This window comes from Scyliorhinus torazame, chromosome 2 (genome assembly GCF_047496885.1).
Source record: "Scyliorhinus torazame isolate Kashiwa2021f chromosome 2, sScyTor2.1, whole genome shotgun sequence".
Taxonomy (NCBI): domain Eukaryota; kingdom Metazoa; phylum Chordata; class Chondrichthyes; order Carcharhiniformes; family Scyliorhinidae; genus Scyliorhinus; species Scyliorhinus torazame.
The window spans coordinates 205,401,184-205,417,878 of record NC_092708.1 but is presented as its reverse complement, the minus strand read 5'-3'; the positions used below and the strand labels follow the sequence as shown (position 1 = coordinate 205,417,878).

The following is a 16,695-nucleotide window of genomic DNA, read 5'->3' as shown; positions in this document are numbered from 1 at the left end:
AATGTCAGATTTCATGCAAAATCAATTGACTGGTATTGCACAGGAGAAGAAAGAAGCCCAGGGTGGTGTGTGGGTTGGTTAACTGGTAGGCACGGGAAATCAAGGTCAAATGACTTGATAGAGCTTTTAAGAGTGACAGACTTTGGCCCCAACTATTTTGATACAAGTAATCCAAGCCTGGGTGGATTTAGTTTCCAAACTGACCAGAAGGACAGACTAAGAGAGGAGTGCACTGGTCAGCCAGTTCACACGTGACCTGGATATGACTCCCAAAAGGAGAAAGACACACAGCTCATGAGAGATTAGCCAGCTCCAAAAGGAAGGAGAAGGGCCCAGACAGGAATCTGATCAACCAGTTCAGTCCCCTTCAAACTAGCAGTGCCTGAAATCATTCCCAATGGAAAACCCTTCAGTCAGTCTGACAAAGACACATTGGGGCATCATCATTGTCCCAGCTGTACCCTGGACAATATGTTAATGTTATTTTGGCAGGAAATTGAAGGGAAGTAAAAATACATGCAGTGTGACCGAGATAATGTGTGAGCGAGAGAGTGAGAAAGAGAAATGACAATAAATATTAAATCTATACAATAAACATTGGAGTTCTGATTCTCAGGCCACGGAAAATGTCAGTGAAACAGTTCTAACCATTGTTCATTTGAAACAGTGATACTTTCAAAACAATATATATATATATATATTATATATATATTAAAAACTAGCCTGCATGTATTATTTCAGCTAGTTATAAGTCACCACTCAGCTATCAGAGGGTAATTTTTTTAAAAAATTGCCAGCGTAGTTCCTGCCAAGTCTCTCCCCTTCCCTCATCCCGCCCTGCCACCCCCCCCCCCCCCCCGCCCACCCCCCCGCTGTCCGCTCCCCGCTCCCTCCCACCTGTTTTGTTGGAAAGGATTAGTGATGGTGAAGCAGATAATGATTGAACCAGGTTTGTCCTCAGCCGTTTAAGAGTCACCAAACTGATGGCCAAATTGAGAATGGTCGAGTGCTTAGGGGAGTCGGGGTGGGGAACAAAATGAAAGTCACCTGGTGCCATGCAGGTCAATGCTTCCAAGGGTGAAGGAGCAACAGCCGGGGATGATCAAGGCATTGGGCAAGCATCTACGTAAGGCACGATTCTCAGTGAGCCAGGGCCTGTGCATACACTCATCGGTTAAACTAGGCGAGTGGGTGGTGTTGGGTTGTGTCGACTCTTCTTCAGAGACAGGGTAAACCGCTAATAACCACAGCTCGTGCTGTCAATAGCAGAAGCCAGCGTCAATTTGTTTTGGGGTAATGAAGCAAACCAGTTCACATCCCGATATGGGCTTATCGGTGTCCGCTTGGTGGCCGAGGATAGTGACTGCTCCTCAAACACTTGTGCGACTCGGAGGGGCAATGCCATTGCCGTTATAAAGTTCAATCTTACATGCTTCAACAGGTTCTTTTCCTCCTTCAGCTGTGCCCATCCCACAAATCCCCACTGCCTCACACCTCCCTTCTCTTCCAACTTCTGCTTTGAAGCATGCCAGCTCCAAGTGTCTTCCTTCCAGATCAGTCCACGTCTGCTGCACATGCCTGGTCAATGCTGCTAATGTTTGGGGAAAGGAAGGAAACATGAAAATCTAAACATATTATTCAAACGCATCACTGCCCTCCCGTGAAGCTCTGTCACATGGTCAATGAGTCCACTGGAGAAGGAACCGTAGAAGCTAGGTTGGGTTGATTGTCCGACTCAAATGTAAAGGCATTTAGTTGACTAGGTAACCCCCAGATGCACACATTCGGCATGGTCGTACTCACTGGCAGGTCTAACCCTCACTCAGATGCGCAAATAAGTGGGTATCTTCCTGCAAGCCACCTTTCCCCATGCCTCCTCGTAACCTGACCCAGACACAGTGCACCTTCAATCCCCACCCACTGTGTTCCCTTCGAAGCTTAAGAGAGGCGGGTGAAACAGAAATGGGCTACGACTGCAGGTTCCCTCCAGCCCTCGGAACTCAGACTCAAACAACAGTTCTCCCCATACCAGAGGTGAGCAAATTGGTTAAACTGAGCTGTGTCGCTTTGGAATGCTCAGATAAATAAACTATACACTTTATGCAAGGAAGAGAGTGTGTGAGTTAGCAATCCTCTTTATCCTCAGATGTCTGCCCCAATCTTTGGTTTGTCTCACTCACCACGAATTGTGCGCTGAGAGCTGACAAGGCAGTCAGCTGGTGGATGGCTCCTTGGCATTGCTGAGGCACCCAAGGCAGCAGAGACACTCCCTCCAGAGTGCGGGGGAGGGTTGGGGGGGGAAACGGAAAAAAAAGGCCGATAAAGTGATTTGTCCGTATTTACTTGCGCCAAGAGCTCGGGTTCGCCCTGGAGTTTACAGCTGGGAAGGACACATGACTAACAAAAGGGAGGAGAGTGATTTCACCATCTTTAAACCAAGTTCACCAACTTACCATTACAATAGGTCCCAAGTCTACACAGAAGGTCAATCACAAATCACGATTTACAAACAGAATGGTTAGAGTCAAGCTGATGTGGGGGTGAAAACCTCCCATGAGCCTTTTCAGCAAACTAAGTCCCCCCAACCCCCCTCCGCCCACTCCCACCAAGTCTGTTCAGTCAGTATGCATAGACCAGGTCTAAGCGAGCTACTTATAAATTAGTTAATGCGCATCGATTCCAGTCCAGTTGAGCAGAGAAAGTTTTGGGAGGAGCCCGTTTTAAAGGGTGGTGCAGGCCTTGCTGCGGCTGCACTTGGCCTACTCAAAATGGTGCCAATGGCCACTGATTCTTCTTGTGCGTGTGCAGGGGCTTTGGGTGCATGGACAAAAGGTGGACAGGGCCCATCAGCAACCATGTGTTTACATCGTTCAAACTTCCCCACTTTGGGTGTCCTCTTCAAAAGAGCAGCAGGCGGTGGTTGACCTCTGCACAGTACAAAAAAACCTCTACTTGGCTCCAAAAGCTGTAAAGGGCCACGACGAGTTGGCGTTGTCTGGACCCCACGATAAACCGGCTGCATGGTATAGGATTCGCGGAAGTGCAGTTCCGACCACCATTCACGTCTCCTTGGGTGTTGTCTCGACTTGTCCTTCACCCCTCCTCCAATCGGAGCAGCAGAAACACTGATAATATGGAGATGATCCCTGGTGGGAGTTGGGGTCCAAGATCGGAAGGCCAATTGGTTTGCGTGTCGACCAACTGCTCTCACTGAAGGCTTGGAAGGTGGTCTCAAGTTTTTAATCCCCTTTGGTTTCCATGGCAACAGAAATCCAAATGCTATTTAAATCAGTAATCATTTGGCAGTGTCTAACTGACCGATAGACTGGGTAAGGCATAACCAAGATATAGAGAGAGTGTGTGTGTGTGTGTGTGTGTGTGTGTGTGTGTGTGTACACGTCTATATATATATTACATATGTGTATATATAGACAGTGTGTGCAAATGTGTATGCACACATGCTCAATGCAACATGGCAACAAGTCACCACCTATCTGGGCTCTCCCGCTAACAGTCATGCCATGGCGTTGTGTAGGGATGAGCGTCTTCTCAAACATGTCTCTTCATGTGAAGAGCAAGGTGATCAGATCGAGAGAAACACCTGGAAAAAAATAGAAAATTGTTCCCATTAGGATGTCACATGTCACCGTGCGACCCCAACCACCCAGGTTCACACACAAAACACAGCCATCTGGTCTCCTCCCACATAAAACTTGGCAATTTTGACCATCTCCCCAGCCAAGGTACTCCGTCTCCTCCTCCTCCTCCTCCTCCTCCCCCCCCCTCCACCACCATTTCTCCAGACCTTTTTAGGACAAATTTGCACTAACAAAAACCGAAACGTCCAAAAGGTCGGGACACAATTTCCACTTCTTGTATCCCTTGGAGGCAAGGTGGGGAGGGACAGGTGCTACAGCTCATTCGGAATCAGAGTCACTGGGCCACCATACACGTTTACATGCATGTTACACTCTGGAGCCAAGGCTGGTGAAACTAGAGGCTCCAGCGTTCTTTCTATCACAGGTTTGAGTTCAGAAGTAGGGATGTCTTACTGCAGTTATACAGGGCCTTGGTGAGACCATGCAGTTTTCATCTCCCTACCTAAGAAAGGATATACTTGCCATAAGAGTGGGTGCAGTGGAGGTTCACTAGGCTGGTACCGTGTGGGTTGGCCTGACTGTCCTATGAGGAGAGATCGATTTGACTGGGCCTGTATTCACTAGAGTTCAGAAGGATGAGAGGGGATCTGATTGAAACATACAAAATTCTAACAAGGCTGGACAGACGAGATGCAGGGAGGATGTATTCACTGGTTGGGGATTCTAAAACCAGGGGGCACAGTCTCAGGATAGACCGTTTTGGACTGAGATGAGGAAACATTTCTTCACTCAAAGGTTAATGAATCATAAAATTTACAGTGCAGAAGGAGGCCATTCGGCCCATCGAGTCTGTACTGGCTCTTGGAAAGAGCACCCTACTTAAGATCACACCTCCACCCTATCCCCATAATTCCACCTTACCTTTTTTTTTGGACACGAAGGGCAATTTAGCATGGCCAATCCACCTAACCTACACATCTTTGGATTGTGGGAGGAAACCCACGCAGACACGGGGAGAACGTGCAAACTCCATACAGACAGTGGCCCAAGCCGGGAATCGAAACTGGGACCCTGGAGCTGTGAAGCAACTGTGCTAACCACTGTGCAACCGTGTAGATTCTCTACCACAGAAGGTTGTGGAGGCCAGGTCACTGGATGTATTCAAGAAACAGAAAGATTTTTCTTAGATTTTAATTGCATCGAGGATACGGGGAGAAAATTGGAATGTGGCATTGAGATCGAGGATCAGCCATGATCATATTGAATGGCAGAGCAGGCTTGAAGGGCCGAATGGCCTACTGCTCCTAGTTTCAATGTCTTTCCAGGAATCTCCCATTCATTGTCCATCTCGTCCTGGGTGGGATTCCAGCCCAGGGCTTCCGGCCAAGGGTCTTCTCGTTATCTTAAGAATGTTCCTCCCAGCACCCATCCCAGTGTGTTAGATTGTCCAGCCAAGGGAAAACACCTCGGAGTCCACCCTGCCAAGCCCCTTCAGAATCTTATGCTGTGTTTCAATGAGATCACCCCTCATTCTTCTAAAATGCAGAGAATGCAAGCCCAATTTACTCAGCCCCTCATCAGAGGACAAAGTCTCCCCCATTGCGGTATCCATCTGTTTAACAGCACAGTCACCTCCACGACTCTATCTGGAGATCCATTCCATGTTTCGATCACTTGTGTGTGCAAAGGACATCTTGAGATCAGTCATGTGGTGTGCCATCTGCTGCTTGGAACATGTTAGTTCCTCAAACTCTCCCAATTTAATGTCAAAGTATGTACTTTTCCTACATTATTAACTGTCTGATAAAGTTCTTGGAGATTGCTACTCTAACGGTGGAAAACAATCAGTGGAAAAACTCCAACATTTTCAGCAAAGCTAGGGGTCATTCACTGCGTGACCTCCCTTGTGGCTCAGTAATCAGGTCTGAGCTAATACTCGAGATGTGGTCCAACCAGAGCAGTGTACAATTTGTATGGTCAGCTGGATGTCAGCCCTGGCTCAGTTTTACCACCCGAGTGTGAAGGCCCAGACTCGAGACGAGAGCACAAAAACACAGCATGTCTAGTCCCAGTGCAGTCCTGGCTAATATTTATCCCCCAACCAATATTATAAAAGTGGATTATCTCAATGTTTGAGATATTGGAGAACACCAGGAGGTCCAAGAGCACAATGGAGATAAAATAAAAGAGTGAGGGGCAGAGCAAACAAATATTTAAAAAAATTAAAGGGTGACATGACACTACAGTAGGTAGCTGATTAGTTGGTCAGAGAGCTCAGAGGTAAAGGGCAGGTGCCTCAAGGAGGGCCAAAGCAGCATGAGGAGTGAGCGTCAGTGTCTGGAGTAAAGTTTTAAAAATTTTAAATGGCTTCAGCCCGAAGGTGCTGATTGTTGAGTAGCTGGTGAGTTTTTAAAAACATAATATTTAATTTTATTTATGCTATATTTATTTTGTCTGATACATAGAAGAATGCCGGGCACTCAGTCCTGTGGAATGTCATCCTGTTACACCTGGGACCTCCAGGACACTTCGCATCCCCTGGGCAATCATACTGCGGGAAATATCTCTGGCTGGTGTTGAGGGATTTGGAGCTTGAGCAGGAGTAATTGTGCTGCGCCACAAGGCCCAGAGTCAAGTATATGGCACATTTCAGAATGTGGGCACACCGCAGCTGAACGATGTGTGGGTGAGGAAGGGGATTGGATGACAACCATTCAGTCAAGGGACACCAGGCGTGTACTGCAGGAGTCCCCTAAACGTATCTTGCTCACCAATCAATATTCACTGTGAGTGTAATGGAAAGTGAAGCCAGAGGCAAGTGCACAGCACCACAGTTGACTCAGCTGGACAGAGGAGCAGCCACGGTTGGGGAGGTGGTGCATAGTGGTACTGTCATTGGACTAGCATTCCATAGAGCCAGCGCATGACCTGGGGACGTGGGTTCAAAAATCCCACCATGGCAGATGGTGGAAGTTTAAATACCAAAAAAATATGGAATTAAAAGTCTAACAATGACCATAGATCGATTGTTGTACATCTCGCAGTTCACTAATGTCCTTCAGGAAAGGAAATCTGCCATCCTTACCTGGTCTGCCCTACATGTGACTCCAGATCCATAGCAATGTGGTTGACTCTCAAATGCCCCCTGAAATGGAGGGCAGTGGGGGATGGGCAATAAATGCTGGCCCAGCCAGCGACACCCGCATTCAGTCAATGAATTTTAAAATTGTAGCATCAGAAAAGAGAAACAAGGTGCAGAAAGGATTGGGAAGGACAGATAGCACCAGCTTAAGAAATAGTAAGGTGACCAGAATCAGAGGAAATGCAGCAAAGGTTTACAGTGCATTTATGTGAATACACAAATTGTGGTAAATAAGATTGGTGAGTTGTGGGCACAGCTAGTTGGAGGAAACGCACGCAGACATGGGGAGAATGTGAAAACTCCACACAGTCACCCAAGGTCAGAATGGAACCTGGGTCCCTGGCGCTGAGAGGCAGCAGTGCTAACCACTGTGCCACCGTGCTGCGTCACCTGACCTATTGTGCAAAGAATTTGGGAGGGATTTCTTGAGAATGTCATTGGCTGTATACCATTTTGAGACGTCTGGTGGACATGAAAAGTGCTTTGTAGTTGCAAGTCCTTATTCGGCTTATGTTCAGGTTAGGTTGGGTTATGGGGATAGAACCAGAGAGTAGGTCGAGATAGGGTGCTCTTTCGGAGGGTCGGTGCGGACTCAATGGGGCAGAGTGGGGCTAAAGTAATCAAGGGATATGGGAGGATGGTGGGATAAGGTATTGAACTTGATGATCAGCCATGATCAAAATGAGTGGCAGAGCAGGCTCGAAGGGCGCAATGACCTCCTTCTGCTTCGATTTTCAAAGTACTTTTCTATGTATAGGAATTCTACGGAACCTTTAAAGTTGTAACACATCCCATGGAGCATTATCAGTTATCTATGGAATATTATGAAAAAGGTGGTGTTTGCTGCCAATAACATTAGATAACATTGACTCATTTAAGGTGAACTTGTTGCTTGCATGAAGGGAAACAAGGCATTCGGGGTAGGATGGAATTGCACTATCAATTTTGTGTGTATAATTCCAGTGTTATATCTCCACTGTTCCACCCAATAATCCATTCTTTGTATTGATTTATTCTCCGTTTTAGAGACTAAGCCCCCACGCCAGCGTGAAACGGTGGTCTTTTACGCCAGGAAAACTGGCACAAAATGCCGATTCCCCGTTTTGCTGGGGGCTAGCAAGGAGGCAGCGTAGAGCTCGCAGCTCTAGCTGCCGATACAGCCCTGAGCACTTCCGATTTCGTGGCCGTGCATGGCGGCAGCCTGCAGCGGCCGCGCCGTGCTCCTGGGCGGACTCAGCCCATGGACCCGGACCGCAAAAGTAGTGCCCCCCTTCGGATGCTCGTGCATCCCGGACCACCCGCCCACAATGCCCCCAGCCCTGAATGAAGTACCCCCTGCCCACGGATTGGCTCTCTCCCGACTGTGGCAGCGCCAGACTGAGTCTGCAGCCGCCACTCGAGGTTCCCAGATGGTGCGAGAACACGGAACCCACGCCGTCGGGAACTCGGCCGGTCGGGGACGGAGCATTGTGGTGCGGGCCTCAGGCGTGCTTTTCAGGGGTCGGAGAATACAAAAACCGGTGCCGCTCCCGATATTGCCGTTAAAATGGATTCTCCGCCCCATCGCCAAACCGATTTCGGCATCGGAGAGCGGAGAATCCAGCCCAGGGTGTTCAGGAAAGAAACAAACAAGAAGAGTCATTGAAGGAGAATATTCTGGTGCTGGGAATAGAGGATGTCCTCGAGGAGTCAAGGACAGAATCGATTGGGTTCATAGCTAGGAACCCATTGAGGTAACATTACACTACTGGGTGTATTCGATTGACACCAAGTCCTGGGAAAGCTATAAAAGGAACAAATTTGCGGGGAAATTCCAGAGAGAGGCACAAAATATTAGAGTCGTTATAATGAAGGGCTTTAATTACCTCATATGAAATGAAATGAAATGAAAATCGCTTATTGTCACAAGTAGGCTTCAAATGAAGTTACTGTGAAAAGCCCCTAGTCGCCACATTCCGGCGCCTGTTCGGGGAGGCTGTTATGGGAATTGAACCGTGCTGCTGGCCTGCCTTGGTCTGCTTTCAAAGCCAGCGATTTAGTCCTGCCCCTATAGACTGGGATAGTAATAATGTAAAGGACAGGGCTGGGAGGAGTTTTTTTAAAGTGTGTCCAGGAATTTTCTAGCTCAGAATGTTTTCAGTCCAGCAACGAAGGAGTCACCTGGTTCTGGGGAATGAAATGGGGAAATTGGATGGCACTGGGGAACATTCAGGAAATAGCGATAATTTTAACAGAAGGAGTGAAGTTATTTACTGAAAAGGACAAGGAGCATTCTATGGTAAGAATACTGGATTTTGGGCAGCTCGGTGGCGCAGAGGGTAGCACTGCTGCTTATGACACTGAGGACCCGGGTTCGATCCCAGCCCTGGGTCACTGTCCGTGTGGAATTTGCAGTCTCCCCGTGTTTGTGTGGGGGGGTTTCACCCCCACAACCCAAAGATGTGCAGGTTAGATGGACTGGCCCGGCCCTTAATTGGAAAAGAAAAATAATTGGGTACTCTAAATTTATTTTTAAAAAGAATACTGGATTTGAAGAGCGCCCGTTTCAAAGAAGTTTAGCCCAGTTCAACAACTTTGCTCCTCCATTTTGATTTTTTCCTTAAACACCTCCCCACAAGACCAAGTTTTGCTTTGACAGAGTGCTGACCCTTGTTCTGCTTTAACACATTCTGCATTCTTACCTTTATGCTATTATCAGCACCTTCTTTAGTCTTTACCATTACAATGTACACTCCCTTTGTCTTGTGTCTATGACATCTTGGTCAACCTCTCCTGAGCTCCCACCTATCCCTGACATTTGATTCTGCTCCACCCCACCCCTCCTCCTTAAACTATAAAATCCCTCATATTTCTACCTCTCCTCAGCTCCGAAGAGATCATATTGGACTTGAACGTTAACCCGGTTTCTCTCTCCACAGATTCTGCCGGACCTGCTGAGCCTTTTCAGCACTTTGTTTTTATTTCAGTTTTCCAGCATCTGCTGGAATTTTGCTTTGGTAAACGGGGATTAAAGATGGGCAGCTAAAATTGTAATGCAACAACGGGTTGCCTCTAAAGAGGAGATGATCCGGGCGCAGTCATTACAAGGGGGACAGCTAGAGCTAAGGAACAGAGGGACCTTTATTAATAAAGGCATAGAGTACAAGAACAAAGAGGTATGGCAAGATACTAGTTAGACCTCGGTTGGAATATTGCATACAGTTCTGGGCGCCACACTATAGGAAGGATGTGATCGCATTGGACAGGGTGCTGAAGAGATTTACAAGAATGGTTCCAGGGATGAGAAACTTCAGTTATGAGAATAGATTGGAGAGGTTGGGACTGTTCTCCTTGGAGAGAAGAAGGCCGAGAGGAGATTTGATAGAGATGTTCAAAATCATGAGGGTGCTGGATAAAGTAGACAGGGAGAAACTGTTCACCCTCATAAAAGGATTGAGAACGAGGGGGCACAGATTTAAATAATGTGCAAAAGAAGCAAATGTGAGGGAGAAAAATTTTTTTCACACATCGAGTGGTTGGGGTGTGGAATGCACCGCCTGGACATGTGCAGTCGCACACTTCGCCCAAAGGAAGTCACGGGAGGAGAAGCAATTGAGTCTTCCATGCCCCTCACCTCAAAACTCCGGGGAACATTGCCAACCCTGGCCGACATATTCCTAGAGGTTTCAACACATGGGACGTTCTGCCATGACCCACTCCGCCGCAAATCCCTTGCCATTGGTCACAGTAAATGTCCAACCTCAAGGCACTCTGCCACCATCTCCCATTCAAGACGGAGATGAGTAATTCTCTCTCTTCGGGCTAGTCTGTGGAATTCTTTCACCCAGAGGGCAGTGGAGGGTGGGCCATTGGACATATTTGGGACTGAGTTAAGACAGATTTTTGATCGACAAGGGAGTCAAGGTTTACAGGGACAGACAGGAAAGTGGAGTTGAGGCCTCAATCAGATTAGCCGTGATCGTTGAATCGCGGAGCAGGCTCCATGGACACAATGGCATATCCCTGATTCTGATTTTAATTTAGTTTGTCAATCTATCTAAACTCCCACATTTCTGGGACTAACAAACACAAGTGGTGAATGAAAATGATGTGATGTGAGAAAAAATGTTTTCACACATCGAGTGGTTGGGGTGTGGAATGCACCGCCTGGAAGTGTGGGTTCAATTGAGGCATTCAAGGGGGCATTAGATGATTACTTGAATAGAGACAATGTGCAGGGGTAAGGGGGAAAAGGCAGAGGAATGGCACTAAGTCATAATGCACAGTTGCAGAGCCAGGGCAGACACGATGGGCTGAATGGCTTCCTTCTGTGCCGTAACAATTTGCTGATTCCGTGAGCTGGGGGTAATTGAGCACCAATCCTTGAAAGTGGCCGGGCAAATTGAGAAAGGTATTAAAAATGCTTATGGAATTCTGTGTTTTATGAGTAGAAGCTTAGAGTTCATAGAGTTTAAAAGCCAAGTTCAAAGGTTCTGATGATCTTCCACAAAATGCTGGTTCAGCCTCTAATGGAGTATTTTGTCCAATTCTGGCCACCGCACATTTAGGGAGGATATGAGGCAATAGTAAGGTTGCAGAAAAGATTTACAGGAAGAGGTGAAGGATAAGGGAGAAGTGGATAGATTGAAGAAGCTAGGGTTATTCTCCTTTGAGAAAGGAAGGTTGAGAGGAGATTTGATAGAAGTGAGGGAATTGGAGAGTGTGGATGGACAGATGCTGCTCCCATTGGCTGACTAGGAGCGGAACTAGTCCCGGTGCTTATGAGGAGAGCTGGCATGTAGAGGAAGTGCCAAATGGCCTCCCTCGGTGCTGTAGACATTCAATAATGATTCCATAACATTGCTGTCTGTGGGGTCTTGCTGAAGAGGGGGGAGAGAAAGAGAGTGAGGGAAAGAAAGACAAGGGGGGGGGAAAGAAAGACAAGGGGGGGGGGAGAAAGAAAGACAAGGGGGGGGGGAGAAAGAAAGAGAAGGGGGGGGAGAAAGAAAGAGAAGGGGGGGGAGAAAGAAAGAGAAGGGGGGGGAGAAAGAAAGAGAAGGGGGGGGGAAAGAAAGAGAAGGGGGGGAGAAAGAGAAGGGGGGGGAGAAAGAGAAGGGGGGGGGAGAAAGAGAAGGGGGGGGGAGAAAGAGAAGGGGGGAAGAAAGAGAAGAAATAAAGAGAAGGGGGGGAAGACAGAGGGGGGGAAGACAGAGGGGGGGAAGACAGAGGGGGGGAAGACAGAGGGGGGGAAGACAGAGGGGGGGAAGACAGAGGGGGGGGAAGACAGAGGGGGGGAAGACAGAGGGGGGGAAGACAGAGGGGGGGAAGACAGAGGGGGGGAAGACAGAGGGGGGGAAGACAGAGGGGGGGAAGACAGAGGGGGGGAAGACAGAGGGGGGGAAGACAGAGGGGGGGAAGACAGAGGGGGGGAAGACAGAGGGGGGGAAGACAGAGGGGGGGAAGACAGAGGGGGGGAAGACAGAGGGGGGGAAGACAGAGGGGGGGAAGACAGAGGGGGGGGAAGACAGAGGGGGGGAAGACAGAGGGGGGGAAGACAGAGGGGGGGAAGACAGAGGGGGGGAAGACAGAGGGGGGGAAGACAGAGGGGGGGAAGACAGAGGGGGGAAGACAGAGGGGGGAAGACAGAGGGGGGAAGACAGAGGGGGGGAAGACAGAGGGGGGGAAGACAGAGGGGGGGAAGACAGAGGGGGGGAAGACAGAGGGGGGGAAGACAGAGGGGGGGAAGACAGAGGGGGGGAAGACAGAGGGGGGGAAGACAGAGGGGGGGAAGACAGAGGGGGGGAAGACAGAGGGGGGGAAGACAGAGGGGGGGAAGACAGAGGGGGGGAAGACAGAGGGGGGGAAGACAGAGGGGGGGAAGACAGAGGGGGGGAAGACAGAGGGGGGGAAGACAGAGGGGGGGAAGACAGAGGGGGGGAAGACAGAGGGGGGGAAGACAGAGGGGGGGAAGACAGAGGGGGGGAAGACAGAGGGGGGGAAGACAGAGGGGGGGAAGACAGAGGGGGGGAAGACAGAGGGGGGGAAGACAGAGGGGGGGAAGACAGAGGGGGGGAAGACAGAGGGGGGGAAGACAGAGGGGGGGAAGACAGAGGGGGGGAAGACAGAGGGGGGGAAGACAGAGGGGGGGAAGACAGAGGGGGGGAAGACAGAGGGGGGGAAGACAGAGGGGGGGAAGACAGAGGGGGGGAAGACAGAGGGGGGGAAGACAGAGGGGGGGAAGACAGAGGGGGGGAAGACAGAGGGGGGGAAGACAGAGGGGGGGAAGACAGAGGGGGGGAAGACAGAGGGGGGGAAGACAGAGGGGGGGAAGACAGAGGGGGGGAAGACAGAGGGGGGGAAGACAGAGGGGGGGAAGACAGAGGGGGGGAAGACAGAGGGGGGGAAGACAGAGGGGGGGAAGACAGAGGGGGGGAAGACAGAGGGGGGGAAGACAGAGGGGGGAAGACAGAGGGGGGAGGAAGAGGGAGAGGAAGAGGGAGAGGAAGAGGGGAGGGGGCAGGAGAGAGGATGGGGTAACGTGGGAGAGGGAGTGTAAGAGAGAGCAGACACTCTGGAGACAGAGGAGAACATATTCCCTAGATTTGTTGGGTGAGATGGTTGGTGAGTGGTGATCTGTTCAGCAGATGGCACCACAAGCAGGTGTGGATGTGGCTTCTCACCAGCTGGCATGCCGACTGCGATCAAGCAGTCAGTGGGCATCTGATCAGAGTGACTCGTCACCAATCCCTCTGCATACACTCTCTTAAACCCCCCCCCCGTTCAGCTTGGCCTCGCGTGTCACATTGACACCCGATTAAGTTATTAGACTGAATTAATGACAGGCCTGCACAGTTGGCGGCAGGGAGCTCATGCCACATAATGCAGGCTGCTAGTTCACCGCTGCACTCTTACGGCTTCATTAACTGAACTCAGCTAATGGGAAATAGATGACAGCACAGGATGGGGAGAGTCAATAAATTATTCATAATCGCACCCGTGCATTAACAGCACCTCAGAGGCAGTCGGCAGACACAGCAAAGAGACTAATACAGACATGGTGTGAATGAAAAAGGAGAGACACACACAAAAAGAGAAAGATACAGAGAACAAGAGAGAGAGTGGGAGAATCAGAGCATACGAGTGTCATCGGGAGAGAAAAAGAGTGACTGAGTGAGAAAGAGAGAGGGGGGAGAAGGAGAGAGAAGGAAAACAACAGTTAAAAAAAAATTGATAAAAAGTGAACGTCAGGAATGGGGAAAGTCACACACATGCATGCACAAAAGGAGACAGTGAGAATCAATACCTTTGAGAGTATCAAGGGGAAAAAAAGAGCAAGAGTGAGAGAGAGAGAGAGAGAGAGAAAACAAGACAGAGTGAATGACAGAAAGAGGGAAAGTCAGGAATGGAGAAAGTCAGACAGAGACCAGGGGATGATGAAAGGCAGACACTGTAAGTGTACAGGGGCAGCCTGGTCACAGCATGGTAGCACAGCCACTGGCCAGCTGACTTTCTGGCACAATGCCACGAGAAGGCTCCAAGGTGTCGGAGTTGGGCAGCTGCCAGTGTAATAAAAATACTGCTCAGTGATGCTCTGATAATGTGCCGCCGGCTTATTTACCACATCTTGTTTACTCCTCATGTTCGTTGAGCCCGCAGGAGGGAGGGAGGGAGGGGTGGGGGTTGAAGAGATCCAGCAAAGCTCCGTCTTGGATCTCGTCACTAATTTGGCATCCAAAAGGAGTCTGCGACCTTTTGTGATGGCGCTGCCGATCCCCACACTGTTTGGCAGAAAGCAGAGTGTAAATCTGAGCCCAAACTGAAATCTCTCCAGCTGAAAGTCAGATGGAGGGTTAGTTTCAGATGGACATGGTAGTGGCAGTCGCAAACTTCGCCCAAAGGACGTCACGGGAGCAGAAGCAATTGAGTCTTCCATGCCCCTCACCTCAAAACTCCGGGGAACATTGCCAACCCTGGCCGGACATATTCAGAGAGGTTTCAACACATGGGACCTCCTGCCATGACCCACTCCACACCAAATCCCTTGCTATTGGTTACAGTAAATGTCCAACCTCAAGGTACTCTGCCACCATCTCCCATTTAAGACGGAGATGAGGGATTCTCTCTCTTCGGGCTTGTCTGTGGAATTCTTTCCCCCAGAGGGCAGTGGAGGCTGGGCCATTGGATATACTTGGGACTGAGTTAAGACAGATTTTTGATCGACAAGGGAGTCAAGGATTACAGGGACAGACAGGAAAGTGGAGTTGAGGCCTCAATCAGATTAGCCGTGATCGTATTGAATGGCGGAGCAGGCTCCATGGACCGAATGGCGAACTCCTGATTCTGATGTTAATTTAGTTCGTCAATCTATCCCAACTCCTACATTTCTGGGACAAACAAACACAAGTGTTGAATGAAAATTATTTTTTTTGTAAATATTCTCCTGAATTTAGCTCTGACATTGTTTGCCGCTGAGTTGGCTGAACATTAAATTCTATTGCAAACAGGTTATAAAGTGGTCAACTACTTTGGACTAGGGTCACTCGGAGAAGGACAAGGGGAGAAGGACATGTTTCAAGGCAGGGAGCTACAGCAAAATGCTAAGGAAGCCAACTCCTAAACGCCTGGATTCGGAAAGCACCGCTCATTAATCAGACAAGCTGCCAATACGAGTCAACGCACCCTGCACTCCTCCACACCCCCACCCCACCCCTATCTTGAGGGATGGTTTTGTGTTGCATCTCACCTGTCGCAGTGATTACATTTGAATGGCTTGGCTCCCGTGTGTTTCCGGTAATGTCGGGTGAGTTCGTCACTTCGTGCAAAACGCCATTCACAACCTTCCCACGAGCACTTGTATGGTTTCTCACCTGCAAGGGAGGTAATCCAGAAAAAAACCTGTTATCCAGATAGGCAATCTCTACACTTAAGCACAGCCCGGATGGAGCGCCATTGGAATACAATCCTGGGCTGACATCACGCACCACAGTTCCAGAATAGCGCCCCAAGATACAGACCCTGTACCTACAGCACACTTTACCAGGATACAGACATCGGGCCAACAGCACACTGCACGGCGATACAGGCCCATGGTCTACAGCACATTGCACCGGGATTCAGATCCTGGGCACACAGCACACTGCACCGAAATACAGGCCCTGGGCTTTCAGCACGCTGCATTGGAACACAGGCCCTGGGCCTACAGCACACTGTACCGGGAAACAGACACTGGGTCTACATCACATTGCATTGGGATACAGACCCTGGGTCTATAGAATATGGCGCTGGGATACAGACCCAGGTTGGCACGATGGCACAGTGGTTAGCACTGCTGCCGCACAGCTCAAGGGACCCGGGTTTAATTCCAGCTTCGGGTGACTGTCTGTGTGGAGTTTGCACTTCCTCCCAGTGTCTGCTTGGGTTTCCTCCGGGTACTCTGGATTCTTCCTACAGTCCAAAGATGTGCAGGTTGGATGGATTGGCCATGCTAAATTGCCCTTTGGTGTCAAAAAGGTTAGGTGGGGTTAGAGGGATACAATGGAGGCGTGGGCTTAAGTAGGGTGCTCTTTCCCAAGGGCCAGTGCAGACTCAATGGCGAATGGTCTCCTTCCGCACAGTAAATTCCATGGTAGAGCAAATGGTGCTGGAATACAGGCCCCGGGCCTACAGCACACTGCCGGGATATTGCATTCGAAATACAGGCCCCGGGCCTACAGCACACTGCCGGGATATTGCATTTGAAATACAGGCCCCGGGCCTACATCACACTGCCAGGATATTGCATTTGAAATACAGGCCCCGGGCCTACAGCACACTGCCGGGATATTGCATTTGAAATACAGGCCCCGGGCCTACATCACACTGCCGGGATATTGCATTTGAAATACAAGCCCCTGGCCTACAGCACACTGCCAGGATATTGCATTTGAAATACAGGCCCCGGGCCTACAGCACACTGCCGGGATATTGCATTTGAAA

At 49.6% G+C, this 16,695-nt stretch overlaps 1 protein-coding gene across 1 annotated transcript in view; it reads right to left on the bottom strand.

Annotated features, from left to right (window-relative positions):
- Positions 1 to 872: 872 nt before the first annotated feature.
- LOC140395346 (Krueppel-like factor 7) overlaps positions 873 to 16,695 on the bottom strand; it is a 116,548-nt gene continuing 100,725 nt past the window's right edge. Inside the window, exons 3-4 of the mRNA XM_072482989.1 lie at positions 15,464 to 15,587; positions 873 to 3,601 (exon numbers count right to left, since the gene is read on the bottom strand). Coding sequence (XP_072339090.1) covers positions 3,550 to 3,601; positions 15,464 to 15,587 — 176 coding nt within the window. The 3' untranslated portion in view covers positions 873 to 3,549. The remainder of the gene's footprint in view (positions 3,602 to 15,463; positions 15,588 to 16,695) is intronic.